Source organism: Leopardus geoffroyi, chromosome D1, assembly GCF_018350155.1.
Source record: "Leopardus geoffroyi isolate Oge1 chromosome D1, O.geoffroyi_Oge1_pat1.0, whole genome shotgun sequence".
Lineage (NCBI taxonomy): Eukaryota > Metazoa > Chordata > Mammalia > Carnivora > Felidae > Leopardus > Leopardus geoffroyi.
In genome coordinates, this window is record NC_059329.1 from 110,658,486 (window position 1) to 110,686,045 (window position 27,560).

The 27,560-nt window shown below is 61.0% G+C and overlaps 3 protein-coding genes across 18 annotated transcripts in view; 2 read left to right on the forward strand and 1 right to left on the reverse strand.

The window, feature by feature from the left end:
• The first annotated feature begins 575 nt into the window (after window positions 1-575).
• Window positions 576-4,982, forward strand: NDUFS8 (NADH:ubiquinone oxidoreductase core subunit S8). Of its 4 annotated transcripts, none has more exons than XM_045486146.1 (7): window positions 576-652; window positions 1,749-1,806; window positions 1,897-1,947; window positions 2,789-2,878; window positions 2,977-3,149; window positions 4,599-4,727; window positions 4,811-4,982. In XM_045486146.1, exons 2-7 carry the CDS (start codon window positions 1,749-1,751, stop codon window positions 4,940-4,942), a joined length of 633 nt encoding a protein of 210 aa, XP_045342102.1. In that variant the 5' UTR covers window positions 576-652; the 3' UTR covers window positions 4,943-4,982. The 4 variants fall into 4 exon arrangements, with proteins under 4 accessions (XP_045342102.1, XP_045342101.1, XP_045342103.1 ...); XM_045486147.1 differs by having other exon boundaries at window positions 609-709; XM_045486148.1 differs by lacking the exon at window positions 576-652 and adding an exon at window positions 934-1,001.
• A 2,574-nt stretch (window positions 4,983-7,556) lies between these two features.
• On the forward strand, window positions 7,557-19,284 carry TCIRG1 (T cell immune regulator 1, ATPase H+ transporting V0 subunit a3). 5 transcript variants are annotated; one of them, XM_045486105.1, is made up of 21 exons: window positions 7,557-7,661; window positions 8,771-8,835; window positions 10,065-10,185; window positions 10,558-10,636; window positions 11,300-11,520; window positions 11,618-11,703; window positions 12,231-12,357; window positions 12,442-12,524; window positions 12,694-12,787; window positions 12,870-13,082; window positions 13,618-13,762; window positions 16,215-16,354; window positions 16,435-16,592; window positions 16,675-16,765; window positions 17,343-17,461; window positions 17,553-17,766; window positions 18,040-18,168; window positions 18,302-18,406; window positions 18,486-18,603; window positions 18,850-19,027; window positions 19,133-19,284. In XM_045486105.1, exons 3-21 carry the CDS (start codon window positions 10,069-10,071, stop codon window positions 19,209-19,211), a joined length of 2,496 nt encoding a protein of 831 aa, XP_045342061.1. In that variant the 5' UTR covers window positions 7,557-7,661; window positions 8,771-8,835; window positions 10,065-10,068; the 3' UTR covers window positions 19,212-19,284. The 5 variants fall into 5 exon arrangements, with proteins under 5 accessions (XP_045342061.1, XP_045342060.1, XP_045342059.1 ...); XM_045486104.1 differs by lacking the exon at window positions 8,771-8,835 and having other exon boundaries at window positions 7,564-7,661; XM_045486106.1 differs by having other exon boundaries at window positions 7,569-7,661; window positions 18,302-18,603.
• A 2,617-nt stretch (window positions 19,285-21,901) lies between these two features.
• The window catches only part of CHKA (choline kinase alpha), a 62,578-nt gene continuing 56,919 nt past the window's right edge, over window positions 21,902-27,560 (reverse strand). For 4 of the 9 annotated variants that reach the window (XM_045486118.1, XM_045486120.1, XM_045486115.1 and 1 more), the window contains 2 exons: window positions 26,412-26,493; window positions 21,902-22,133 (listed from right to left, as the gene is read on the reverse strand). In XM_045486118.1, the coding sequence (XP_045342074.1) occupies window positions 22,074-22,133; window positions 26,412-26,493 (142 nt within the window). In that variant the 3' untranslated portion in view covers window positions 21,902-22,073. Of the gene's footprint in view, window positions 22,134-25,924; window positions 26,063-26,128; window positions 26,356-26,395; window positions 26,494-27,560 lie in introns of those variants that run through there. The other 5 variants (XM_045486122.1, XM_045486121.1, XM_045486110.1 and 2 more) reach the window with 3 other exon arrangements.

A 27,560-nucleotide genomic window follows, 5' to 3' on the forward strand; every position in this document is an offset into this window, starting at 1 on the left:
TCCCAAGGGCCTTCTCGGTGCCCGCAACCTCCGGGGGCCCTTTGCCACACAATCAATCCACTGGGAGGAAACAGGTTTGGTGGCTGTTGAGGGACAAGGATCCCGAGTCGCACAGATCCAGGTGGGATTCAGGCGGCCGCACTTTGCAGCCCGTGCCTCATTTCCCCAGCTGTAAGGCGAGAATAATCCTCCATACAGAGCTCCTGGGTAAAGGTTTAGCGCCGAGCAGGCACGGCTCCCGCGGAATCACTGCTGGCCGCAATCATCAGCACCGTTATCACACACAACCCGCTGCGGTGAGCTGCCGGCCTCCAGCACGGGACGTCCGGTCCGACCCGGAGCCACTTCCTAAGCCACGCCCCGGATGTCCCGCCTGCGGTGGGGGGGGGGACTCCTCGCTTATTGGCCTCTCCAACCCAACATGGAGGCGCCCTACGCAACTTCAAGTGCCTGCTCTCCCCTAGCCAATCAGAGGAAAGATGCTGCTGGATCCCGCCTCTTTCAGGGGCACCATTGGCCAATCAGAGTACGCCGTAAAAGATGAGCGCGGAAAAGGTGAAACCGGCCGGCCCAATGGCAGCGTCTCAGAGTGTAGGCTCCGCCTCTCGGCGGACAGGCCGCTCAGCAAGGGAAGGAGAGGCAGCGCTTCAAGGTGGGTGCTCAGGGGTCAGCTGTTAGAAGCCGGACCTCGGCGGCGCGGCGTCGGGGGGTGAGTGCGGTGCTCTCGTCGGCCCCGTCGACTCTGCGCCAGGCTTCATCTCGGTCGGCTCACGACGCGCGGCCCGGGTGCCCTTCAGCGCGCCGCGAGCGGACCCGTGACCCGGCACCATCAAGGCGCATGCCCCGCCCGCGTCTGTGGGGTCAGAGGTCACGGCGAAGGTCGGGCAGATGTTGGGCTAGGTGCCTGGCGCTGGAGTCAGCGGTCCTAAGACCTGGGCCCGAGACAAGTCACAGATCACGGGAAGGGCACTTTCGAGCTTCGGCCAGATGCCAAGCTCTGGGCATGTACACCTCCCTTCGTTCTCGTGGCCCCCATTCCACAGATGAGAAAACATGTCAGATGACCTCCCCCGCCCAAGGTCACTTGGCAGGCTAGGAGACCGGTCCAGAAGGACCTTGATGCTGGGGAAAAGAATTTGGTCCCGAGGGTTATTTAAGCCTTTAAAAGGGTTTCCAACGGGGGTGGACTGTGGGTGTGCAGGAGTTCCATACTGGTCCCACTCTCTCCACCCCTCAACCCCCATTGTGTGACTTTGGACAAGTCACTTAACATGGCTGAGCCTCAGCTTCTCTGTGTCTCTCACGAGGGATCCTTGTAAGGACCGTATGACAGTGTGTGTGACCCCCAGCCCAGTGCCTGACACAGTGGGCTGTCGGTGCTGGTGGCTGCTGGCCAGCTTATTTGGGTCAGCTTTGGGGAGGATGAACAGGGGAGGGGAGAGGTGGGAGGCAGGAGCACCGATCGGGGAAGAGAGGAGGGATGGATTTTAAAGACTTCTTAGAAGGTGAGCTAGATGGAACTTGGGCCCACAGGTACTCCCTCAATCTTAGCCTCGCTGAGCGGAGTCAGGTTTGGAGGGCTGAGAGGTGCCACACCTGGGAACAGGGAGGCCTTGTGTGCCTCTGACAGGAATGGGGGGAATAGGAGACCAGGTGACACATTGGGGTCAGGGCTCTCGCAGTGCCAGACTTCCTGCGGGGACAGGTCTGGGACCCACCCGTGTCTCCCTCCGTTTTCACGCCCGCAGATGCACTGCCTGACTACAGCTACGCTGCTTCGGGCCCTGGCCCAGGCCGCACGTGCAGGTAGGACCAGGGGAGCCCTTCTTGGGGCGCAGGGGGGCCCAGCCTCCCGATGTGAGGCCGCCGCTGACAGCGTCATCCCCCTCCTTCCAGGGCACCCCAGTGGCCGGAGCCTCCACAGCAGCACGGTGGCAGCAACCTACAGTGAGTCCCGGGGCACCTTGAGCCTCATTCCTGATCAGGAACTTGCCAGAGGCAGGGGAGGAAGCCTGGGTTCTAGTCTTGGCTTTGCCAGAGGCTCCCCTTCTCTGAGCCTCCGTTTCTGCTCTGTCATGACGATCAAGTTTGAGTATGATTCATGGGGGCAGGGTCTGTCAGTTAGGGGGTGGGGAGCCTTCCCTGTGGCCACACAGGGGCATCTCAAAGCTACCCTGCGTGGCACAGGTGGGAGGGGGTGTGTTGGGGCAGGGGACTGCCAGGTGTGAGACTTGGGTGTGCATCCTCCTCACCAGGACCCCACCACCCAAGCCCCTTCCAGCCCCCTTCAACTCCTGGGCTCAGATGGCTGTCCAGACACAGGGAAAGGTGGGCAAGGATTGGCCAGGGCCAGAGGCAGGCCTCTCCGAGCTTGCTGAGGTGGGAAGTTTTGGTGAGCGAACAGGCCCTTGGGGGGAGGTCCAGCTGGAAGGAAGACCAGGCCCTTTTTTTTTTTTTTAATTTCTTTTTGAATGTTTATTTATTTTTGAGGGAGAGAAACAAAGCCGGAGTCGGGGGGGGGGGGGGGCAGAGAGAGAGGGGAGACACAGAATCCGAAGCAGGGTCCAGGCTCCGAGCTGTCAGCACAGAGCCCGACGCAGGGTCCGAACCCACAAACTGCAAGACCATGACCTGAGCCGAAGTCAGATGCCTAACCGGCTGAGCACCCCCCCGCCCAGGCACCCCATGACCAGGCCTTTTCTCCTTGAGTCGGGTTCGTGGGGGACTTGGGCATGTGCGGCTGTGAGAAGCCCTATCACGACGGCCCCTCCGCTCACCTGCCCTGCAGAGTTCGTGAACATGCAGGAGACCTCGATGGACATGAAGTCGGTGACCGACCGGGCGGCTCAGACCCTGCTGTGGACTGAGCTCATCCGAGGTGGGCCCTGGGGGGAAGGGGCCGCACAGGCGGGGCATGGGCACAGATTGTTGGGGAGGAGGGGCCCCCACCCACTACCACGCCCATGCTGCCCACAGGCCTGGGCATGACCCTGAGCTACCTGTTCCGGGAACCGGCCACCATTAACTACCCGTTCGAGAAGGGCCCGCTGAGCCCACGCTTCCGGGGGGAGCATGCACTGCGCCGCTACCCGTCCGGAGAAGAGCGCTGTATCGCCTGCAAGCTCTGTGAGGCCGTCTGCCCCGCCCAGGTGAGCCACTGCGGCCCCTGCCCTCGAGGAGGAGGGCCTGCTGCGGAGAGGGGGAAGCTGGGCAGCCTGGGGCCTGAACTCTGGTCCCCCTGCTGGCTGTGTCCCCAGGAAAGCCCCTTTCCCTCTCTGAGTCCCGTTGCCGGGCCGGTTCAGCGTTAGTGAGTCATCGGAGGCAGGCTTGTGGCCCTGAGCGGGCCGCGGGACCCACGTGACATGACCCACGTGGGTCCCGCGCCTTGGGAATCTGGTCAGGGGCGTCAAACCTGGGCTTGGGAGCCACGGGGCGGCCCCTGAAGGTCTCCGCTTTTGCCCTGAACACAGCAGCAGTCTCAGGAGCTGTGCACGTGTGCCTGTCACAGGGCCAGCCCTGAGGACACGCGTGCCGCAGCTGAGGCCCTCCCTGCCCCTGGTTGCTGCTCCTTGGAGCCCCCCGGCTCCAGGTTCTGTTGGAGGGTCCCACATGGACCACCCAGAGGTGGGGGCTGTTAGTGTAGAAACAGAAACATCCAGCTGAGGCTCCTGGGCAGGCCCGTGGGCGTGCCCAGCTGGAGCCCCAGCGGGCACCGTGGTCACTCATCACCACACAGTGATCCCGTCCCCCCTGCCGAGGCTGCTCCAGGCCGTGCGCGGTGGCCTCGATGTCTCTGATCCAGCCACCCCGGCGCACAGAGAAGAGCCCCCAAACTGTTACCAGCAGAGGTGGTAACAGTCACCGGGCAGGGAGCAGCGTCCACGGATCAGGCATTGCTGCAGCTCATGACTTATCTTTACATCAATCTAGGATGCAGAGGTGATCATCCCTGTCTTTATAGACGAGGAAACTGAGGCACAAAGAAGCAAGGCTACCAGTCTAGGGTCCCACTGAATGTGGGCATTACACTGCTGGGGGGCACGTGAAGGCCTTTGGCACACCCTTTGAAGGTCCTTCAGGCTGTGGGAGGTTGGCCTTTTCCCTGCTGGCACAAAGCCGTACCCAGAAACTGATGGTTAAAGACCTACCTTCGGGTCTGGGCTTTGAGCCTCACTTGCTGTGTGGCTTTGGGAAGCCCCTCAACCTCTCTGAGCCTGAATTTTCTCATCCCTTAAAGGGGGATCACCGGACATAAATGGGAGAGCTGTTCAGCGTGCAACCGACAGCAATTGGGCCAGTCCTGAGGACCCCTCTCCGGGCTACAGGCCCTGCAGTGAACGGAGTAGGCAACAGTCCTCCCCTCGTGGGACTTAGGTTCTCAGGCGGGCGATGGCGGCAGTTAACAAACAAGAAAAATGTCAGCCAGGGCACATGCTAGGCTGTGTGACGGGGGCCTCCTGGGAGGGGCGGCAGGGAAGGCACATCAGGCTGAAAGTGGGTGGCAGGACCTGTTCCGTGGCCCCAGAGCAACCCCTCCGGGACAGGGCAGACGGGGGACAGGAACGAAGGGTAAGGAGTGCCCCGTGCCCCTCTCCTAGGCCATCACCATCGAGGCCGAGCCGCGGGCCGACGGCAGCCGCCGGACCACGCGCTACGACATTGACATGACCAAGTGCATCTACTGCGGCTTCTGCCAGGAGGCTTGCCCCGTGGACGCCATCGTCGAGGTGAGTGGGGCATGGGGTTGGGTGAGGCCGGGGCAGCGGCGCCTTGGAGCCACCTCACGTGGCCGCCCCGCCCCCGCCTGCAGGGCCCCAACTTTGAGTTCTCCACGGAGACACATGAGGAGCTGCTCTACAACAAGGAGAAACTGCTCAACAACGGGGACAAGTGGGAGGCCGAGATCGCCGCCAACATCCAGGCCGACTACCTGTACCGCTGACGCCCCCCGCGGCCCAATAAAAAAGCTCTGCCCTCCCGCACCGCCTCTGTCCTGAATCCCGGCCACGGCCTGTGGACTCCCCCCCCAAGACAGGTCCTTCAGTGGGGCCACCAGAGGTGGCCCGGCCTCCGTGTGGGACTCTATGGGCCCCTTTGGGGCTCCCTGTGGCTGTCAGCCCAGAGCGGCCCTGCTGCACACCCGTCTTCTGGGCGATGCCTCTAGGCTCGGCCTGGGGTCTGCTATTCCCATAATCCTCGGTGCCCACAGGGTCGGGGCTGGACCTGCCCTTGCCTGAGGGCCTCCCACGACTCCACCCCACGGATATGGAGCCTGCCAGAGCCTCAGGCAGAGGTACATCAACCCCAGAAACTCAGGCCAGGGCGTTGTCCTCCCTGGGGGCAGGGAGAGGCCTGCTGGGGGTGGTGGGTAACCGTCACAAGGAGGTGACACAGACCCCGCTGCGCCTGAGCTGGCCTTGTCTCCTCTCCAGCCACATCCCCTTTCCTCCCCAAGTTCCCCAGGCCGGGCTGCCGGCTTGGCTTCTGCTTGCTCAGAACTTCCGGCTTCGCAATCCCGGCAGCGGCGTGGTTTCCCTGTGGGGCCACACGCTAGCCCCGTGTGGACAGAATCGTCAGAGACGGCTCCCTCGAACTCAGTGCCAGGGCCTGCGGAGGGACTTCAGTGTATTCTCAGCTGTGAGCAAACCAGCTCGGAGAGGTGAAGTGACTGGCTCAGAATCACACAGCATGCGTCCGACGAAAACTAACTTGGTCGGAGATCTGAGTCCCCCTTCTCCGTCATTTCCAAAAGTACTTTTTACAAAACACTAACCTCCCATGAAGTTCCATGGAAAGAAGGGAGAGGAGGGTGTTCTGTGAACCAGTCAGTGCGGGAAATGCCCCAAGTGCCCTCTCTGTGATAGGCACCGCGTGCGACCACGTTCAAGGCTCTGAGAAGGCCTGTAGCAAAGAACCCCAGCCTTCCCCCAACTCATTTCCCAGGACACCCCTTTTTCTCCTCACTGCTGCTAGCTGGGCCATCTGGTGCTGAGGTGGCCCAGGACCTGCTTGGGTCCCCACAGCCTAAGGAACAAGGTGCAGAGCTGAGGAGTGAGTGCAGGCCTGGAAGGGAAGACCGGCCCCCGGGAAGTGTCTGTGTGCCTAGCCCCCGGCCAGCCCCGGTGGCTGTGGGATGCTGAGCTCTGCAATAATGAGGCAGGCTTAAAACTCCTAAATCACCTCTAATTTCACTTTTCCCAGGTAGAACCAGCATTAGATAATCGTTATGGAGCCTATATTTGTACACAGAGAAACAGAACACTTCTAAAAATGGATCAGGGGGCGCCTGGGTGGCTCAGTGGATTGAGCGTCCAACTCTTGATTTCAGCTTAGGATGTGATCCCGAGGTCATGGGGTCGAGCGAGAAGCCTGCTTGAGATTCTGTCTCTGCCCCTCCCTCTCCCGCTCTCGCGCGCTCTCTCTCTCTCTAGTTAAAAAAAAAAAAAAAAAATTAAAAATGAGTCAGGCTATCCAGCTCCTGACTGGATTCTTCCCCCTTCTGACTTGTCAGAAACCGCGCGCGCGTGCGTGTGCATGTGAGAGTGTGTGCGCATGCACCTCTAATGCCGTTTTGTAACAGTGGGGTCCTGGTCTCCCCTGCACCAGGAGGTATTGACCTGAGGCCCCCATTGGTGCTGTTTGGTTGTGTTGAGGGGTCCTCCCCACCCTGGAAATAGACCTACAGTGCCCCAGGATGGGGGCCCCCACTTTTCAGAGGACACTGACCTTGGCCGCACTTTCCACCCCCAGCTTTGGGGCTCCATTTGCCCACCACTCCACCCCTCAGAGGACCTTGCCATGTGGGATTCAAGGATCGCTAGAGTTGAGGGGCCCCTTGCACCTCCTGTCCCCGGTGGGTATGGTCCTGGCCCGTCCAAAGTGCAGGCAGCTGGGCAGGTGTGAACCTCAGCTGAGGGGTGCTGGGGCAGGACCAAAGTCTCCAGGGCGCCCCCAGCTGCAGGGGGGTGGGGGGAGCGACAGCTAACATTGGGTGCCCAGCCCTGAGTGGAAGGACATAACATGGCCTGGCCCTCCATGTCCTGTTGCCATTGAGGAAAAAGGCCCAGAGAGGGTGAGCACCTACCCAAGGGCACAGAGCACTGGGCCTGGAGCTTAGGTCCCTACCCCGGGTGGTCAGAGGCAGGAAGGTGGAAGGATCCGGTGCAACTGTGGTCTCATGAGAGGCGGCGGCGGTCCCGGAGGTGAGGGAGCATGCGGGGGACACACAGCTCTTGGAGCCCAAACCTCAGCGTGTTGGGGTCCCTTCAGCCATAGGCCTCTAGGTGGGGGGGGGGGGGGCGTCCCATGCCCTATCCCCGGCCGCCTCCCCGCACCCCGGGCCACGTAGGCGTGCGCGGTCGGCGCCGGTCTGTGTCCGCGCTCTGGTCTCTGGGCCCCTCGGCACACTCCTCCAATGGTCCCCCAGGAAGTTAGGGCGGGCGGGGTCGCAGCCGGAGCCCGGCGACCCTCCCAGCGGCTCGCGGGACTCCGGGTGGGGACTGCGGGGCCCGGACGGGACGGGGCGGGGCGGGGCTTCCGTGGTCCCGCCCCTCGCGGCCCCGCCCGCCGGGGAAAGTGAGTTGCGTGGGCGCCGCGGCGGGGAGCGCAGTGCCGGGAGCGGAGCGCAGAGCCGAGGGGCGCCGCGTGCTGCTGGCCCGGGGGTGAGTGCCCCGGCAGGGGTCTGCAGAGCCCGCAGCCCCGTCTGCCACCCTCGCTTCGCCCTGCGCCCGGAAGGGGATCTTGGAACCCCCACCCAGCTGGATCAGTGGATGAGACTCAGTCTGCCGGCCCGCCCGCCGGGTGTCAGGCCTTGGTGGGGGCCACAGTGGCGAGGAGGAGGAGGAGAGGGAAAGAGAAGAGGAAGAGGAAGACGGGGAGTTAACAGCCACTAACTACTGAGCCCAACTCCGCTGGGCCTGGTGGCGCGCTGGTGGCGCTCAGAGCTTTCTCTGTGGCATCTTCCTCGGAGGGCGGGACCCATTCTACAGATGAGGAAATTAAGGCCCACCCAACTACAAAGAGGGAGAGCTAGAGGCACATAGGGTCACTCCAGCTCCAGAGCCTACTGATCTGGAATAGAAGAGGCCTCAGGCCCTCCCCTCCAGTCCAGCTTTCATCCCTGGGTCAGGGGCTTGGAGGAGAGATCTGGGGGTTCCTGGAGTTGGCCTTGGCCTCAGTCCCTGAGGGACCAGAAGGAGGGGATATAGAGTGAGGAGAGGGCTGCAGTCTGGACCCTGAAGGCCACAGAACTGAGGAAACTTCATTTGCTCCATCAAAGGGACTGGGGTGGCCCCTGGCTTGGGTAGGGGCCAGGGAGGATGGGGGGAAGGGGTGAGCCAGTGGAGTCCTAAAATGTGGGGGAGGGGTCTGACCAGCTCCCTACACACCGGGCCCACCCCAGCTTGTCCTCGTCGCCAAGGGAATTGCCGAGGGTGAGGCCCTGTGAGTGAAGGGTGCAGCGTGGGGCCGCTGGACCCTTGGATCCCCAGACCTGGTTCCCTACAGCCCTCCAGCCTTTCAGGGTGCTCAGGGCAGAGAACACATATTTCCTCTGAGCGCATAGTGTGCGCTGGGACTTCCAGACCCGCAGCCCCAGGGCCGGGCTCCTGCCTGGCTCGGCCACCTGCTGACCACCTGATCCCAGACCTCAACTCTCCAAGTGCATTGACCCATCTGTAAAACAGGCCTACGGGGTCCTCTCCCCCCAGGATTGCCGTTGGGCTTAAGAGGTAGTATGGGTAAACTCTCATTATTTTTACTCCCTACCCAGGTCCTGTCTCTCCTGGGGCTGGCCAAGTCCCATTTACCCAAGGAGGAAGTGAAAGTCCAGAGAGGGTGAGAGACTCCCCCAAGGTCACACAGCCAGTCACAGTTTGGGCAGGGCTCTGAACCCTGGTCCCTGGCCTTCTGAAGGGGATGGAACCCAGCCCCTCCTGCCCACCCTTCCCTGTCCGGGGCCCAATGCTTCTGCGGCCTCGGGCTGCCTCTCAGCCTTTTCTCCTCTTCCAGGCTGGGGCCGCGGCTGCATTCCCTCATTAGACTGAAGTAACCCAGGCCCCGGGGGGGCGGAAGTGACCAGCTGGGCTGGCCCCAACCGGCCCAGACAGCCGGCAGGGCCTTTGGTGCCCATTGGTCACCCTCTCAGTTGGGGACCTCACTCGTGTCTGTCCCCTTCCCCCACAGTTTGAGAGCTAAGGAGACTGAGTCCCACAGAGGGGAAGTGGCTGGCCCCGGGCCCCCAGAGCAGGGGCCATGGAGTCCTGGCTTGTGGGCCAGGGCATCTGCGGGGCCTCCTCCCTCAGCATTTGGGCAGGGCCCTGGCGGGCCCTTCCTGCCCGTGTCAGTTTCCAGTTTCATTTTGTGGATTTCGACACCTGGGAGGCTGTTCCGCCCCAGTGTAGACAGCAGCTGCCAAGCAGTCCGGGCCTCAGGGGCATGTCTGCCGCCAGGCATCTCGGGCCTCAGTGAGGGCAGCCGGCGGAGACCCCACCCCCTCAGCACACACACAGACACCTCGGGGAGGGAGCAGGGCTCCAGCTGCCCGTGGGGACAGGCCCAACCTCAGTGCTGGGTGTCTGGGTCACGGATGGGCTCTCCGTGGTGTAGAAGGACAAGGGCTCATGGCCAGCGAGGGCCGTGGCACTTAGGAGGCCGGCTGCCGGAGGTGACCCTTGGCCTGGGGCGCCGAGGGTGATCAGGATCCCAGGCGAGGGCAGGCCACAGAGGAGGGACAGTGGGAGCAGAGGGCAAGCGTGAGAAGAGCCGGTGCCACCAGCGCTCAGGGGTGGGTGTCCGGGACAGGGCAGAGGCCGCTGGGAAAGAGCTGGAGTGAGGTCGGGCTGTGGCTCAGGCCGTGAGGTCGGTCCGCTCCCAGTTGCACGCTTACTTCCTGTGTGACCTCAGCACCCCTTTGAGGCTCCCCAGGCCTCAGTCTCCCCGTCTGTCAGATGGGGTTGGTAGCAGGACCTTCCGTGGATTGAGCCGCGGCGGACGGAATCCCTACTCGACGGGGAGCCGTCTGTGGTCCCCGCCGACTGAGCCCTCACCCCCTGCCCGTCCCACAGGACCATGGGCTCCATGTTCCGGAGCGAGGAGGTCGTGCTGGTGCAACTCTTCCTGCCCACCTCCGCTGCCTATACCTGCGTGAGCCAGCTGGGCGAGCTGGGTCTCGTGGAGTTCAGAGACGTGAGTGGGGCCGGACGCGCGGGGGGCGGGGCTTGTCCTTAGGCATCCTAGATGGTGTGCCGCCACCCCCACACGGCCCCTGGCTGTGCCTGAATCCCAGCAGCCTCTGCCGTGGGTCCTCTGCTCCCCGAAAGGCCAGCCTTACGCGCGGCTGGGCCATCTCGCCTCCTGGGCCCCGTCACACCGTCCCCGGGGCACGCAGAGCCTGGTCCGTCTCCAGCTGGGCATCTGGAGGTTCATGGTGTCCCCACAGCTTTTGGTGGGGGGAGAGGGAGGCAGCCGTGGCCTGTAGAGAGCCAAGCCTGGGCCCTTGGGTGGGGACCTCCCCGGCCCCCTCCCCAGAAAACTGACGCCTCTGTGCGGCAACCACAGCTCAATGCCTCGGTGAGCGCCTTCCAGAGACGCTTCGTGGGGGATGTTCGACGCTGCGAAGAGTTGGAGAAAACCTTCTGTGAGTTGGCCCCAGGCCCACATCCCAGGCAGGCTTCCTGGGGGAGGTGCCAGTCGAGCTTGGGCCGAAAGGAAGAGTCCTGGTGCCCCAGGTGGAAGGCAGAGAAGAGAGGTCCAGGCCAGGCCCTGCAGAGCCAGGATAGGGCAGCTGGGGTCTGTGGGGGCGTTCTTGACAATGGGGCTTGCTTGGAAGAGACCTCGAATACCGCGTGAGGGCCTAGGAATTCATCCAGTGGTTGCTGGGAGCCACCATGGTTTCTAAGCAGGGGAGGGGCTCAGACAGAGCTTTCTTTGCTACAGATGGACTGGGGTGGGCAGAGGCCAGTATCCAGGGGCAGGTGCCCCAAGGAGCTGCTGCTTCTTTAACCCGGGCAACAGGGACCCCTGCCCTGGACCACCACTGTGGGGCCCAGGCCCTGGGCGGGGGCCGTGGCCAGGGCACTGGAGCGGGCAAGCAGTCCACACAAGCTTGGGAGGAGATACAGGCTTGGCCTGGGGTTTTTCTGGGGGTCTTGGATCCAGTGAATCGATTAGCTGGGGGCCAGCGGAGCTTGGGGCGGCATTCGGGACCCCCTAGACATCAGGCAGCCCTCGGCTAACGGTGGCCATTAGCCGGTGTTGGCCCCCGGACGGCCTCCCCTGACGCCCGACCCTCCGCACCCAGTGTTCCTGCAGGAGGAGGTGCGGCGGGCCGGGCAGGTGCTGTCCCGGCCGGAGGGGAGGCTGCCCGCGCCCCCGCCCCGGGACCTGCTGCGCATCCAGGAGGAGACGGACCGCCTGGCGCAGGAGCTCCGGGACGTGCGGGGCAACCAGCAGTCCCTACAGGTCCAGCTGCACCAGCTGCGGCTTCACGCTGCCGTGCTGGGCCAGGGCCACAGCCCGCCGGTCAGCTCCAGCCCGGGGAGGCGGGGAGGCTCGCGGGGGGCCGGGGGCGCCAGGCCCCCGTCCGGTCGTGGGGCTCACGGCGCCTCTCGGCTCCCAGCTGGCAGCCACCCACGCCGACGGGCCTTCGGAAAGGATGCCCCTGCTCCAGCCCCCCGGGGGCCCGCACCAGGACCTGAGAGTCAAGTGAGTAGGGGGCGCTTCAGGCTTCTCAGCCGGAGGCCCTGCCTGACTCCTTGTCCGGTGCTCTCCTCGCCCACCCTCAGATTGCCCCCCCCCCCCCCCGGCCTCCTCCTTCTGGCCCAGAATTTCCCTGGCTCAGGGCGGGTTCTCCTCTTTTTTTTTTTTTTTTTTAAATGTTTATTTTTGAGAGAGAGAGAAAGAGAGTGTGAGTGGGGGAGGGGCAGAGAGAGAGGGAGACACGGAATCCCAAGCAGGCTCCAGGCTCCGAGCTGTCGGCACAGAGCCCGACGCGGGGCTCGAACTCACGAACCGTGAGATCACGACCTGAGCCAAAGTCGGATGCCCAACCGACTGAGCCACCCGGGCGCCCCGGGTTCTCCTCTTCTGGGCCCTGCTGGGGTGGGGAGGCTCCGGCCTTCTCCCTGGGAGCAGGGCACCGTGCCCGGCAGACTGTCCTGAACAGGGGGCCTGGCCGGGGCTAGGTAGGGGGAAGCTGGGGCGGCCCCCGCCCAGCCCGGCCGGCCCGGCAGCTTTGTGGCAGGTGCCGTGGAGCCCTCCAAGGCCGCCGCCCTCGAACGCCTGCTCTGGAGGGCCTGTCGTGGCTTCCTTATCGCCAGCTTCCGGGAGACAGAACAACAGCTAGAGGACCCCGTGACGGTGAGGGCCGGGGAGGCCCGGGCTGGGGGTGCGTCCCGGGGGGGGGGGCCAGGACCGCAGGTACAGTGGGCCCCCCTCCCGCAGGGCGAGCCTTCGACGTGGATGACCTTCCTCATCTCCTACTGGGGCGAGCAGATAGGGCAGAAGATCCGCAAGATCACGGACTGGTGAGATCTGGGGGCGGGGGGGGGCTGGGCGCCCACCGCGCTTGTGCCCAGGCCCCTGCCTGTCACCACCCTGTCCCCCGCGCTGCCCCGAAACTTCCCGGTTAGACTCCGCCTCTGCCCAGCCGGAGCCCCCCGGGCCTCCCCTCACGTCACCCCTCCTCCCTGCCAGCTTCCACTGCCACATCTTTCCGTACGCGGAGCACGAGGAGGGCCGCCTCGGGGCCCTGCAGCAGGTGCAGCAGCGGAGCCACGAGCTGCAGGAGGTGGGCGCTGGGGGCCGGGCCGGACGCCCCGCCCGCCGCACCCCTGCGCCTCCTGACCCCCCCCACCCCGCGCCGGCCGCAGGTCCTGGGGGAGACGGAACGCTTCCTGAGCCAGGTGCTGGCCCGCGTGCAGCAGCTGCTGCCGCCCTGGCAGGTGCAGATCCGCAAGATGAAGGCCGTGTACCTGGCCCTCAACCAGTGCAGCGTGAGCGCCACGCACAAGTGCCTCATCGCCGAGGGCTGGTGTGCCGCGCGCGACCTGCCCACCCTACAGCAGGCGCTGCAGGACAGCTCGGTGAGTGCGGCGGGTCTCCCACCGCCCCCTCTGCCACGCAGGTGCCTGTTCCCGGTGCCGTGCCTTGGCCAGGCCCCACCCCCACCCCCCCCCCCCTTCCTCCGGGGAGGCTGCCCTGATGGCCTCGGCCATCCCATCCCGAAGTCGTAGAAACCCTGGGTCGGGCCAGAGCACCCTGGAGGCCGGCTCAACAGGCCCCGGCCCGGGGGATCTTGGGCCGCCGGAGGGAGCCTCGGGCTACGCATCCGTGAAATGGGTGTCACGGCTGTCTGCTGGTGCCCGGTCGGCTCTCACGTGTAGCGATGGGGCTCCCTCTCCTGGGTGAGCTCATCTCAGGCTCTCCCTGGATCTCCCGCCGTTGGGGCAGGTGGGGCTGGTGGTCCTGTCTCACAGAGGGGAGGAGCGGTCCCGAGTCTCCCAGGCGCCTGCCCAGGGAGCCCCGCCTCTCCAGCCGGGTCTGGCTGGGCGCGTCAAAGGGTCCCTGAAGGTCCCCGCCCTCCGTCTCATCCCTCTGTCTGTCCGCCCGGTGCCCCAGAGCGAGGCAGGGGTGAGTGCCGTGGTTCACCGCATCCCCTGCCGGGGCATGCCCCCCACGCTCATCCGCACCAACTGCTTCACGGCCAGCTTCCAAGGCATCGTGGACGCCTACGGCGTGGGTCGCTACCAGGAGGTCAATCCCGGTGAGAGCCATGGAGCCCCGCGGTGTGTCTCCCCACTGGGCCCGTCCCGCCCTCTTAAGTTGAGAAGCACGCTCCCAGCATTCCGGGGTGGGGGTGGGGGGCAAGGGGAGGCCGCGTGGGAACTTTGTGTTTATCCCCAGCAAACCCCCTAGCGAGGCTTACGAGGGGTCCAGCGCGGGGCTGTGCAAAGAACAGGTTTTGCCGTAGAAACAGCTCAGGTTTGAGGTCCCACTTAACTTGGCACATTTCGTCGTTTCTCTGAGCCTCAGTTTCCACATCTGTAAAACGGGACGCATAGTTCGGCCCTCAGAGCAGCGCTGGGAAGGCTGCCCGTCATCAGATCTCAGGGCAGCAGTCCTTGAGGCCAGAGTTAGCCGGCCTAATGATGCGCTTTTAGGCCGCACCGTGTTTGTGAGAAGCGTGAATTGGGGGCCGTCGGGCTCTCCCAGGAGCACACCCTGAGGTGGGGACTCAATTAAAGAGAGGTGCTCCTGGGAGAAACCAGTCAGGGACCGCAGGGGCGGGGGGGAAAACTGAGGGCTGGGGAGTCGGGGGGGCCACAGGGGGCTGGCTCCCCTCCCTCCCCAGCCCCCTCTGCACTCCTGGGGCACCTGGTGTGTCACCTGCCTGGTTCTTCTCCCTCCAGACACGGCTCTCCCTGCAGCAGGCTGGCTGCAGTGTAGCCAGTGGCCCAGCGGCCCCCGTGTCACCGGGTGGGGACCACAGTGGGTCTCTGAGCCCAAAGAATGGGTGTAGGAGGTGAACCACGGTGGGGCCCGTTTTTGGAGAGGACTTAGTAATTGGCCAAGGAAGGGTCCTGCCTCACCCAGGGGGCTAGAGGCAGGGTGCTGGGACCCCCCGAGGTGGCCCAGGCAGGACGTGAGAATGGAACCATCGAGTGAACGGTGATCAGGGCCGCATGCAGTCCTTCGGGGCCTGCCGTCCCGCGGGGTCAGCATCCTGGAGCTCGACCTGGGCCCCTCCCGTCTCGCGTGCTCACAGCTCCTCCGTGTTAGCAGATGCCAGTCCAGCTAGGGCAGCCTGACCACCAGGCGGCCAGTTGACAAAATGCCCCCAGCTCTGGGAGCAGTCACTTTGGGGGGTATCAGTCCGCCAGGGCTGGTGCAGCAAAGCACACAGGTGGGGGCTTAAACCACGGGTCCTTCTCGTCTCCCAGTCCAGAGGCTGGAAGTCCGAGATCCCCGTGTCCGCAGGGCCGCTTCCTTCTGACGGAGACTCCGTTCCAGGCCGACTTCTGTGCTTGGCTTGGAGACGGCTACCCTCACGTTTTTTTGTTTTTTTGTTTTTTTTTTTTTTTTTAATTGTTTTTTCAACGTTTTATTTATTTTTGGGACAGAGAGAGACAGAGCATGAACGGGGGAGGGGCAGAGAGAGGGGGAGACACAGAATCGGAAACAGGCTCCAGGCTCTGAGCCATCAGCCCAGAGCCCGACGCGGGGCTCGAACTCACGGACCGCGAGATCATGACCTGGCTGAAGTCGGACGCTTAACCGACTGCGCCACCCAGGCGCCCCTACCCTCACGTTTAAGCAGCACTCTCCCACGGAATGCGTCTGTGTCCGAATCCCCCCCACCCCCCCCAATTTTTAAAGTCTATTTTAGAGCGTGAGCATGAGCAGGGAAGAGGCGGCGGGGGGGGGGGGGGGGAGAGGGAGAGGATCCCAAGCAGACTCCACGCTGTCAGCACAGAGCCGGACGCGGGGCTCAAACTCACAAACCGCGAGATCATGACTTGAGCCGAAATCCAGAGTCGGATGCTTGGCCGGCTGAGCCACCCAGGCGCCCCCAAGTTTCCCCCCTTTTATTGGGACACTGTTCCTAGCGGGGTAGGGCCTGTTCTGCTGATCTCCTTTTCCCTTGATCACGTCTGTAGAGATCCTACCTCCAAATTAAGGCCACTTTCTGAGGGACTGGGGGTTAGGACTCCAGTGTATCGTTTTGGAAGGGACACGACTCAACTCCTCATAGGGATGTGTGTTGTGGTCCTCGTAACGCCCGTTAGGGGTTTTTCCCATTTCGCTGAAGGGAGAGTGAGATGTCAGAGGTTAAGCGACCAGCTGGGCCTTCCGGAACTTGCCATGTGTGGGTCAGGACTGCCACCGGGCTCTCTGTTCTTTCCGAGTGTATTTTTGTAGCTCTTTTAACAGCAGCAGGACCCGGTTTACATCGAGTGCTGCGGCCCACCAGTACTGCCCTGATAAACTCATGGGCAGCAGCTCTACGAAGCAGCAGTATTGAACCTCCAGTTTAGAGATGTTGGAACGGAGGTTCAGAGAGGTTAAGTCACTAGCCCACCGTCACACAGCCAGGGCTCTGGAACGCAGACACACGGCCTGGCGCCCCTGCCTCGCCAACACCCGTCCACGTTTCCTGGGGTCCCGGGGCCTGTCCCTGGGGGTCCTGGCTGACCGCCTGGCCCCTCTGCCCGCAGCACCCTACACCATCATCACCTTCCCCTTCCTCTTTGCCGTGATGTTCGGCGACGTGGGCCACGGGCTGCTCATGTTCCTCTTCGCCTTGGCCATGGTGCTCACGGAGAACCGGCCTGCCGTGAAGTCGGCGCAGAACGAGGTGAGGGCCGGCCCGGGGGGCCGGGTGGGTTGGGGGCCCGGGGCGGTCCCTCACGGCGCCCCCCCCCCCCCCATCCCCAGATCTGGCAGACCTTCTTCAGCGGCCGCTACCTGCTCCTGCTCATGGGCCTGTTCTCCGTCTACACCGGCTTCATTTACAACGAGTGCTTCAGCCGCGCCACCGCCGTCTTCTCCTCTGGCTGGAGCGTGGCGGCCATGGCCACCCAGTCGGACTGGAGGTGAGGCCGGGCCGCGGCACCACAGCCCCCCCCGCCCCCCCGCCCCCCGCAGCCCCCCGCCCACCCCGTACTGTTGCCACAGTGACGCGTTCCTGGCCCAGCACCCGCTGCTCGCCCTGGACCCCAACGTCAGCGGCGTCTTCCTGGGACCCTACCCCTTCGGCATCGACCCCGTGAGTCGCTGCCACTTGCCACTGGGGGGGGGGGGGGGTGCGGGCAGGTGGGAGGGCCGGGCCGGGGCTCCTCCGCTAACCCTGACCCAACCTTGACCCTGACGCTAACCCTAACCCCCCGCCCCCGCCCTTCAGCCACGCTCGCTGAGCCCCTCCCGAGTGCCGGGCCTGGCGCCGGGTACAGGAGGTGCGGGGGTCCGGAAGGACGAGGGGGCCCCCCCTCGCTTCAGAAAGCGGAGAAGCGTATGGTAGTAAGGGCGGCCCTCGGCTTGTTCTTGGCCTGCTGCGCCGGGCACCGTTCCGTGCCCTTGATGTGATGTGATGGGATACTTAGACAACCCCGTCAGCACCGTCCCCATTTCACAGATGAGGAAGCAGAGGCACAGGAGATCACAGGCTCAGTGTCCCCTAGCTAGGAAGAGCTGGGGTCTGGGCCATTCCCCTCTGCTGCCCCACAGCGGGCAGGTGGGCCACAGACGTGCCGAGGCCCCACGGGGGCAGACGGGCTGCTGAGGGACTCGGGCGGGGAGCCTCCCCCCCCCCCCCCGCGTGACACCCGTCCCTCCTGCCACCCCAGATCTGGAGCCTGGCCGTCAACCACCTGAGCTTCCTCAACTCCTTCAAGATGAAGATGTCCGTCATCCTGGGGGTCACCCACATGACCTTCGGGGTGGTCCTGGGAGTCTTCAACCACGTGTGAGGGCCCGGGCTCCGGGGGACACCAGGGCAGGCGGGGCCGGGGCAGCCCGGTGGGTGACCCCGCGACCCCGCCCTTCTCCCGGCACAGGCACTTCGGCCAGTGGCACCGGCTGCTCCTAGAGACCCTGCCGGAGCTGGTCTTCCTGCTGGGGCTGTTCGGCTACCTGGTCTTCCTCATCGTCTACAAGTGGCTGCAAGATTACGCCGCCAGGGCTGCCTCGGCCCCCAGCATCCTCATCCACTTCATCAACATGTTCCTCTTCTCCCGCAGCCCCACCAACCAGCCCCTCTTCCACGGGCAGGTGCGCAGGCGCGGGGCTGCCGGCCCACACCCACTACGGGGCCACTCGGAGCCTCATCTGAGAATCGGGGACGCGAGTCAGACCTCCCTCCGCCGGGGAGCCGGGGAGGTGGAAGGAGGGCCGGCGCAGTGGGTGCCGGAAGCTTCCCCCCTCCGAGGACTCCTTGTGGAGCCACGTCCCCGGGGGAGGGGCCGGCCGCAGGCTCTCTGGGCCCGGGCTGGGTGCGCGGCGCGGCTCAGAGAGGGCCGGTGACTGGGACCCCCTCCCCCGCAGGAAGCGGTGCAGTCAGCACTGGTGATCCTGGCCCTGGTCATGGTGCCCGTCCTGCTGCTCGGCACCCCGCTGTTCCTGCACTGGCGGCACCGCAGCCGCTCGCAGAGGGGGCCCGCTGGCCGACAGCCGGTAGGGGGGGCGGGGGGCGGGGGGGGGGGTTGCCGGGAGGTCTGACCCCACCCCGGCCTCCTCGGGGCTGCGAGCGGGCGGCGGCGGCGGCCTGGCCCCGTCCCTGCTCATGCCACCTGCTCCCCACCCCCAGGATGAGGACAAGTCCGGGATTCTGGACTCCTCCGATGCATCCGTGGCCGGCTGGGGCCCTGATGAGGAGAAAGCGGGGTGCCCGGAGGACGGAGAGGAGGCCGAGGTGGGTGTGGTCTCCCCAGGTGTGCGTGTGGGGTGCCGGCCGCCACCCGGCCCGCCCCTCACAGCTGCCCGCCCCTCAGTTTGTCCTGTCCGAGGTGTTGATGCACCAGGCCATCCACACCATCGAGTTCTGCCTGGGCTGCATCTCCAACACGGCCTCTTACCTGCGCCTCTGGGCCTTGAGCTTGGCCCACGCCCGTGAGTGACCCGGTGGCGGCGGGAGGGCTGGCCGGCCGCAGCTCGAGTCCTGGCTGCCTCTGACGCTCAGAGCTGCTGGCTGGGTGGCCTGGGCGGGTCACTTCTCCGGGCCTCGGTGTCCCCTCTGTAAAGGGAGCATGTTGGAGGAGATCCCCCACCGGCTCCACAGGAAGGCGGGCTGCCGCGGGGGGCTGGGCGGGCACCCCCTTGGCCCTGGCCTCCACTCCTGCCTCCCCGACCCCCCAGAGCTGTCGGAGGTCCTGTGGGCCATGGTGATGCGCTCGGGCCTGGGCCTGGGCCGCAAGTTGGGCGTGGCAGCCGTGGCGCTGGTCCCCGTCTTCGCCGCCTTCGCCGTGTTGACCGTGGCTATCCTGCTGGTGATGGAGGGGCTCTCGGCCTTCCTGCACGCGCTGCGGCTGCACTGGTGAGTGGCCCGCCTGGCCGGCCCGGGGTGGGGGGTGGGGAGTGGGGGGGCGCAGCGCAAGGGCCAGGGCCTTCCCCTCACCGGCTCTCCCCTGCTCACCCCCAGGGTGGAGTTTCAGAACAAGTTCTACTCAGGCACTGGCTACAAGCTGAACCCCTTCACCTTCGCTTCAGAGGAGGGCTAGTGTCTGTTTGTGGCCGCACCCTGGTCCCTGCCCTTAGCTCCGGAGACAAGAAATAAAGATGTAGGACTGGGAACTGCGTGTCAGTCCTGTCTGCGGTGCCGGGGGCTGGGCAGGCAGGGCCGGGCTCTGGGCATGCGCCGGTCCCACCCCCACGGGACTCCTGGTGTCGTGGGCCCTGCACCCTGCTTTATGCTCGTCTCCCTCGTCCCCTCCTTTGCAGCTGAGGTTGGTGCAGGGTACGGTGGGGTGGGAGGCCCTGGTGTGGGATCTAGAGCCTCGAGAAGTTGGGGAGAGGCCCCACGGAATATCTGCAGTAATCCCAGGGCCTTGGGGTGAAGTAGGGGCAGAACTAGGACCCAGGAGAGATGTTTCCAGCACATTCTAGTTCCAAATGAGTGTCTTACCAGGCTGAGCTGGTGGGGAGTGAGCTCCTCATCCACGGGATGCACAAACTGGCTGTAAGAGAACGTTCCGGATACTCTGGGCATGAAGGGTGATGTCTAGCACAGATGGGCCAATACTTCTACGCCCTGGTGCCAGCCCCACCCCAGGCACTCACGATGGTCCAAAGCGAGGACACACACACACACACACACGCATGCATGCATTCCACACAGGGCAGTGATTACATACATACACATGCCACCGTCCTGCAGAGAAGGGCAGAGGCTGTCCAGGGCTCCGCGGGTGAGGCTGAACTGGCCTCCAGGCCCCACCGCCCCTTCAGGGGAGGTTGTGGTCTCTCCCATCCCTCCCTGGGTGACCGGTCCTGTTCCCCTGAGGCCATCCTCCCGCTGGTGGGGTGGATGATGGCATTTCACATGTCTTTCTGGCCTGGGTCCCCCCACCGGCTAGAAGGCAGCACCAGTGCTTCTCAGAGGCCTTGCTTGCTCGGGCCGAAGAGCTGCAAAGTGGTTCTTCCGGCAGGAGGCCCCGGGAACAAAGGCCGCTTTGAGGCCAGCAAGGCCCTGGGCACAGCAAGCCGGGTGGCCTGGCGCTCATCTGGCCAGCTGCTGGGAGGAGCCCGTCCCCTGGGTCCAGGACTGCCCTGCTCAGAGCCCCCAGACGCGGTGGGGAGGGTGTGGCTGGCGGGGCCACAGGGCAGAGCCTGGGTGGGCACAGGAAGGAGGGGGGAGCATCGCTCTGGGTGACAGCTTACGCAGGCGTGAGGGACCGTTTATTGCTCAGATACCAAAACACATTCACCTGGTTAAAATTTTAAATGTCTAGGGGCGCCTGGGTGGTGCAGTCGGTTAAGCGTCCGACTTCAGCCAGGTCACGATCTCGCGGTCCGTGAGTTCGAGCCCCGCGTCGGGCTCTGGGCTGATGGCTCAGAGCCTGGAGCCTGTTTCCGATTCTGTGTCTCCCTCTCTCTCTGCCCCTCCCCCGTTCATGCTCTGTCTCTCTCTGTCCCAAAAATAAATAAACGTTGGGGAAAAAAAAAAAATTAAAAAAAAAAAAAATTTTAAATGTCTAGAAGGGTGAATAGTGGAAAATGTCCCTCCTGCCTTGGCCAAGGCAACCCGTTGAGTTTCCTCCGGGATATACTATTGCTTCCAGTTTCTACATCCTTCTAGGGGTCTTTACGGGGATGGGGGTGGGTTGGGAGCCTTGCCTGACACTTAGGACACACCCAAGGGTGACAGCGAGGATCGGTTTGTATGCTTTTATTGTTTGTATAGTACAATCTCTGGTAGCAGAAACGTATGCACAAAATTAACAATTCAAATAAGAGTTCAGAGTAAAAAAAAAATCATCCCAAAGGACATTTAATATATATGGGTGTCACAGGCCTACTGCATCCACACCCCCATGTTCCGTATACTGGCTGCTCTTTCCCACCAGAATGACCCGTCAGGGACACAGGGGGGCAGCGAGGGCGGGGGCACCTGGCCGAGGGCCAAAGCCGGGCCTCGGCCCCCAGCAGAGGGAGCCCCCGGGCAGGACGATGCCAGGGCAGCCAGCCCGGTCACAGGATCCCCGAGCAGAGGCGGAGGAGGAAGAGGAAGAGGAAAGCTGCAGACGTTCGGGCCAACCCCGCTTTCCACGGGGAAGGCAGCCGGGAGGTGTGTGTGTCCCCAGGACCCCACACCGCTCCTCCGCCGGCCGTGGGCTCTGTGTGGGCCACAGCCGCCTGCCCGCCCCGAAGCCGGGGTTAGAGAAGCACATTCAGTTACGGAGGAGAGCAGGGCGGGGGAAGCGCCCGGTTAGGGGGCGACGCGCTGGCCTGACAGGTCCCCGGGGGCCATGGTCACGGGATGCAGACAACGGCTCACCCCCCTCCTGAGCCGTCTGCGGTCTCGTGCATCCGCCACATGGACCAGAAGGTGAAGGAGCAGCTTCGGAGACTCGCGGCCGGGCCGCAGAGCGACATCACAGTCTGTCCCGGCTGACGGGCCACCCTCGGGAGCGAGCGGTGTCTACACACATCGTTCGTTACCCCAGAGAGCCTGGCTGCCGTGCTCACCAGCACGTTAATTCACATCCTTGAAAAAATCAACATTAACCAAAAAAAGTACCCGCAGAAACACGGTTCACTCTTGCTGTCTGCCATATCTGACTGAAAACTTCAGGCCCCGGACACAAGATGCCTTGCCTAGATTAAAAGGATTCTGAGATATTGCACTATTGTACTATATTTCTGCTTCCCGATCTCATCGCAGAGTCCTAGTGAAATCGTAAACAAGATATGAAATAAATGTTACTCAGTTTTAATACAGTCTTTCGTATCATACAATCTGTGTTGGGCAGCGAGACATCCGAGCCTTCGTGCCGCAGGTACGGCCGTCGGAGCACCGAGGGCCCCTCTGGCTCGGCCGCCCCTGCACGGTCAAGGGATGAAGCCGCTGGCGCCTCCCACACTCACACCCCAAGCTTCCTCTTCTGGTCGAAATAGGCATCGAACCTTGCCTGGGCATAGTCCTAGGAGACACAAGGAAGGGCAGGCTCACCAAGGACTCCCGCCCAGAGCCGCCCACGTCCCGCACCCCCCCATCCCATCCCCCCCCCCCCCCCCCCCCCCCCCCCCCCCCCCCGCCGCAGGGCAGGGCCCAACCACCAAGGGCACAGAACAGAACAGCTCCGGCTGCCGCAGGCTGTCCGGGAGCCCAGGCACCAAGCTCAGTCACCCTGGCCACCCTGGCCCTGCAATCCAGACGGGACCCCCGCCTACGTATTTGTGCGCTGCCACGGTGCGCCATCTTGTTGACCGGAACGCTGCAGACACTGATGCAAACAAAGGCTCCCCTCTCAAAGGAAAAGGTCCCGGGGGTGTCAGGAAGTAGAGGACAGAGGTGCAAGAAAGGACGCACCATGGGTTTTCTGGAACCCCCTACGGCATGATTACTGCCCAGAATGAGAGAGGGAAGAAAAGCTGGTCTCGTGTTCTGGGCATTCGAGAACGAGAACGGTCAAGCCACCGTGTGTCTCTGGGCCTGCTCCCCCATCCATCCGTCAGGGTGGACGACGCGATCTCTTAAGCACCTGCTCCAAACTGAAAAGCGTGTGACGCTAACTGCCAGAAGATCACAGCATCGCTGTTCACAACTCGGTGCTGGGGTGTAACTTCTATGCCACAAAAATTAACTCCTTCACGCACACGGTTGGACAGTTTTCACAAACGCATACATCGAGTTCAGCAGCACCACCACAGTTACGATAAAGAATATTCCGGCACACTCGAGTTTCCACGGGTCCCACCCTGCCGCCTGGCCACAGGCAGCCTCTGAACCAATTTCGATCAGTACGGATTGCTAATAGAAAGCTTTTCCATAAATGGAGTCACCCGGTCTGTACCCTTTTGCCTGGTTTGTTTCACGCAGCATAACGTTTCTGGGATTCATCCGTGCTGTGGTGAGCATCTGGGTTCATTCTGGCTTACTGCGGGGTACTTTTCCATCATCTGGACCTCACGCGGCACATTTATCCATTCATCCGATCGGCATGGAGGGTATTTCCATTTCAGGGCTATCACACAGAAAGCTGCTGTGAGCATTTGAACCCCAGTCCTGGCGTGGATGTATGCTTTCACGTCTCCTGGATCAATGATGCCACAGTAGAAGACTATCGGGCTGTACGGTAAATGTGTGGCCGGACTGTCTTCCAGACCGGTCAGACCCTCTCACCAGCAGCCCCCTCGGCAACGTATGCCAGTTCCGGCTGCTCCACACTCCTGCTAACGTCTGATGTTGTCAGTGTCTTAAAGTTTTAGCCACCATCACAGGTGTGTAGGGAATCACACTGAAGATTTGATTTGCATCTCTTTTTACGACTAATTACATCATGCAGACAAAAAGATGTGTACTGGCCATTTGTTTATCTTCTGTGCAGTGTCCCAATCTTTTGCCTGTTTATAAAGGAGGTGTGGTTTCTTGCTAAGTTGTGAGTTCTTTCTATATTCTAAATACAAGTCCTGGTCAGATACAAATTTGCAACATCTTCTCCTGTTTGTGCTTGCCTTTTTATTTTCTTAAGGATGTCATTCAAAGAGCCAAAGTTTTTCATTTTGATTAAGCCCAACTTACTTTTATGGTCAGTGCTTTATGTAACCTAAGAAATCTCTGCCTCGGTCAGGAAGCTTCTCTCTTGTGTTTTTCAGACACGTGGTGGTCTGAGCTTTTACATTTAGGTCTGTTCTCTCTTTCAAGTTAACTTTTGTGTATGGCAGGAGATCAAGGTTCAGTATTTTTTCCATATGGCTATTTAGTTGTTCCCACATCAGTTTTGAAAATATAACCCTTTCTTTCCCCCAATGAATTATTGTGGCCCTTCTGTTGAATACTGGTTGGCTCTACGTGTGAGTCTATTTCTGGGCGGTGGACTCTGCTCCATTTGACTGACGTCCGTCTTTCCACCAATGCCACACTGTGTCGATACATCTCGACATCAGGCAGAATGAGTCTTCCGACTTGGTTCCTTAGTTTTAGTTTCACATACACTTTAGAATCAGCTTATTGGTTTCTGCCAAAAAGCCTGTGGGGGTTTTGACTGGGATCGTGGAGACTCTGGAGATCGGTTTGGGAAGAACAGACTCTTAATACCGAGTCTTCTGAAGCCATGAATGTGGTCTCTGTCTCCATTTAGGCTCTCTTAGCAATGTTTTACAGCTCTCAGTACACAGGTCACGCACGTATTTTAAAAACCTTATCCCCCTAAGTATTTCATACTTTTATGCCATTGTCAATATAGTGAAATTTCACCTGTAACTATTTCTACCATATAGGAATGCAGCTGGTTTTTATACACTGCCCTTGTATCCTGTGACCTCAGTAAACTCCCTGCATAGTTCAGCTTTTCTACTGATTCTTTTATATTTCCTCATCTGCATGATCATGTCACCTATAAAATAAAGGCAGTTTTTCTTCTTCCTTTCTGATTATGAATTCAATTTATTGAATAAATATATGGTCATTCGTTATGTCAGTTTTGGTAATTTGTATCTTCTAAGACATTTGCACGTGCACACTGTCGATCCGTTGGCATGAAGTTATTCATAATATTCTCTTACCCTTTTTAGCATCCATAGGATCTGTAGTGATGTCTTCTTTATACCTGGTATCAGTCATGTGTCTTCTCTTTTACTTGCTCAGTATAGCCAAAAGTTTATAAATATTATTGAACTTTTCAAAGAACCAACTTTTGGTTTCACTGACTTTTTTTTTTTCCCATTCATTTTCTATTTCAACGATTTCTGCTTTTATTTTTATTTAGTTCTACTGACTTTGGGCTTAAGCTTGTTTTTCTCTTTCTAGCTTCTTAAGGTCACTGGTTTGAAAACTTTCTTATCTAATACAAATGTGTAACCTTCAAAGCCACAAGTTTTTAAACACTACTCGAACTACATCTCACAAATTCTGATATACTGTGTTCCTTATAATTTTCTTTGAAATATTTTGTTTCATTTCTTCTTTGATCCAGGGCTTATTTAGATGTACTGTTTAATTTCCAAATAACTAAGAAGTTTCAAGATTTTGTTGTTGTTGATATCCTATTAAATTCCACCAGGGTCAGAGTATATTCTCTGCATTTCAATTCTTTTCCACTTGAGACCTATTTTCTAATGCTCAGCATATGGTCCATCTTGATGAACATTCCATATTCAATGGGCAAGAATGTACCTTCTGCGGTGGGCATCAGTTACGTCAAGCCGGGAGAGTGCTGTCCACTCCTCCGTCCCTCCTGCTGCTGTGTTTCTGGCTCTGCTGTCACCAAGGGAGGGGGAGGTCTGCTCTGTGGGTCCGCCTCTCTCTCCATCAGTTTTCTCAGGTTTTGCTTTACGTCTTTTGAAGCAAGAAAGGGATGGACGCATCCACGATTTTCTTAATGTCTTCTAGATCAATTGATTCTTTTATTATTACAAAATTATTCTTTATCTCTGGTAGTATTTTTTTTGATGTCTACTTTGCCTTACAATAATCACTTGACCGTGACTAAATCTGCTTCAAAACTCCATATTCCCCTTCTCTGGCCTGAGACCACCTGTGCAGTACCAACCCTTCCGCCTCGTACAGGACTAGGGGATCAGAGAACTAGTCACTCCCACCTCCTGTCTCAAAGCAAGGTGCTCACTAGAGACTTTACATGCCCCTGCCCTGGAACACACTCCCAACACTCACCATGGGGCAACAGAGGGCTTAACTCGAGGTTAAAACTGTCTATGTCAAGGACGCTTCCTAAAGTTAGAAGAAAATGACAGCCTGGCTTGTCAAACTTGCCTGCAGCAACCAGGACGGCTCACTGAGTCAGCACCAGCCGCCCGCACGACGTGGGGTGCTGCAGGCCGGAGAACGGAGCCGTGACAGCTGAGGAAAACACAGAGGCAGACCCCATCGTGTTCCTTCACTCGCTGTCCCCTGTGTCCGAAGGGACTGAGGTCAAGGGCTGGACCTCCAGGGTCTGATTTCTACATCCCCCAGGCGAACCACAGGACCACACAGCATTCTCTGGAGCAGGGAAGGCCTGGCCTGCTGGTCACCTGCCTTTGCAGATGCGGAGCCAGTGAGAGTGGGTTAAATTATGCAGCCTTTAACCCTCAGCTTCCTGGGCTGAGCCTGCTGTCCTGGTGCCGGGTCGCCTCATTCACAACTTGCGGGGGCACAGGGAGCCCTCTGCAAAAAGCGGTCATTTACCACCAAGCATTCACAGACATCGTTAACAATTTTCTTTCTGAGAATAGAAGAGAAAACCACCCCCAAAACATACCATGTACCCAAATTCAATGGAAGAAATCTTGGCCTGTACGATGGACCAAAGTCCCCAGAAGAAATGGGACGCAAGGGCAAACCTGTAATTACAAGAGCAGGAGACGCACGTGAGATGGGCGGCACCAGCCACAGGCCCGATGACGGAATTTCCTGCAGGTGGGCGTTTTACCTCCTCTGGATGCAAACTGGGTCTGCCCTGGCCAGCTCGGTGGGATTACACGCCACAGGCAGCGAGCAGCTGGGAGCACGGCTGCCGGCTCCGCCCACCTCTGGCTGGGGGCGGGTGGACTTGCCGAGTGGGACTGCGACAGTCACACAGTCACGGGACTCAACAGGGGCCCTGGGGGCCACGCAGGCAGGCAAGGGCTACTCTGGGAAAGAAACGCTCTCTGCTACATGTGTGAGCCCACGGCACCAGCAACCCTCAGGGCACATTGTGCAGCAAGAGGGGGAAAATGCAGGCCTCTGCGTAACTCACCACCCTTCCTGGAGCTGGATGCCGCCCCACCCTCACCCCTGCCCTCACAGCACAGTGGTGAAACAGAGGAGGGTGTGACAGTCCCCATCTCTACGCTGCACTATGGCCTCGGTCACCGTGAACCCACGCACGTGCCCCCTCACAACAGTGCCTGTGGGCTTCACTGAATGCTCTAGTATCCTCCTCACCCCTGCTTGTACTCCCTGACCCTCTACACGTCCCTTGGGGCTCCCCTTCCTGTCTGGCTCTCCATTTTTCTATTTTCTACCCATTCCCGAACCAGAGAGGGAAGCTCCGTGCTGCAGGGGGAGCCCCGGGGCCGGCAGGGCCGGCCACATGCTCAGCAACAGGGGCGTGGACACTTCTGAAGACCAGGATCTGGAAGACATGATCTGTGCTAAGTGGGCTGGACAGAACAAGGTGGGTCAGAGGTACGGAGACATTTTTAGCAAGAATCTCCTGTTGTAACAGACCCCAAAGGATGGGAGTAACTCAAGCCTCCAGACTTGGGAGATGAGTGTATATGATACACAGGGGTCGGAACCTTTACAAAATCCAGAAGTTTCTCAGCTCTGCTTTGAGAGCTGCTGAAACAAAGTTAAACAAGCAAGACTCAGAACCAATGCTCACAATCTGTCATTATTTTTTAGAAGAAACACATTAATGGAT

Bases quoted from the DNA above. Each gene is read 5' to 3' on its own strand.
- NDUFS8 (XM_045486145.1), top strand. From the start codon at position 1,749: ATGCACTGCCTGACTACAGCTACGCTGCTTCGGGCCCTGGCCCAGGCC. The intron at 1,948-2,788 runs GTGAGTCCCGGG...CCTGCCCTGCAG, and splicing joins CACGGTGGCAGCAACCTACA to AGTTCGTGAACATGCAGGAG. The intron at 4,728-4,810 runs GTGAGTGGGGCA...CCCCGCCTGCAG, and splicing joins CCGTGGACGCCATCGTCGAG to GGCCCCAACTTTGAGTTCTC.
- TCIRG1 (XM_045486101.1), top strand. From the start codon at position 10,069: ATGGGCTCCATGTTCCGGAGCGAGGAGGTCGTGCTGGTGCAACTCTTC. The intron at 13,763-16,214 runs GTGAGAGCCATG...CTCTGCCCGCAG, and splicing joins CTACCAGGAGGTCAATCCCG to CACCCTACACCATCATCACC. The intron at 18,604-18,849 runs GTGAGTGACCCG...CCGACCCCCCAG, and splicing joins CTTGAGCTTGGCCCACGCCC to AGCTGTCGGAGGTCCTGTGG.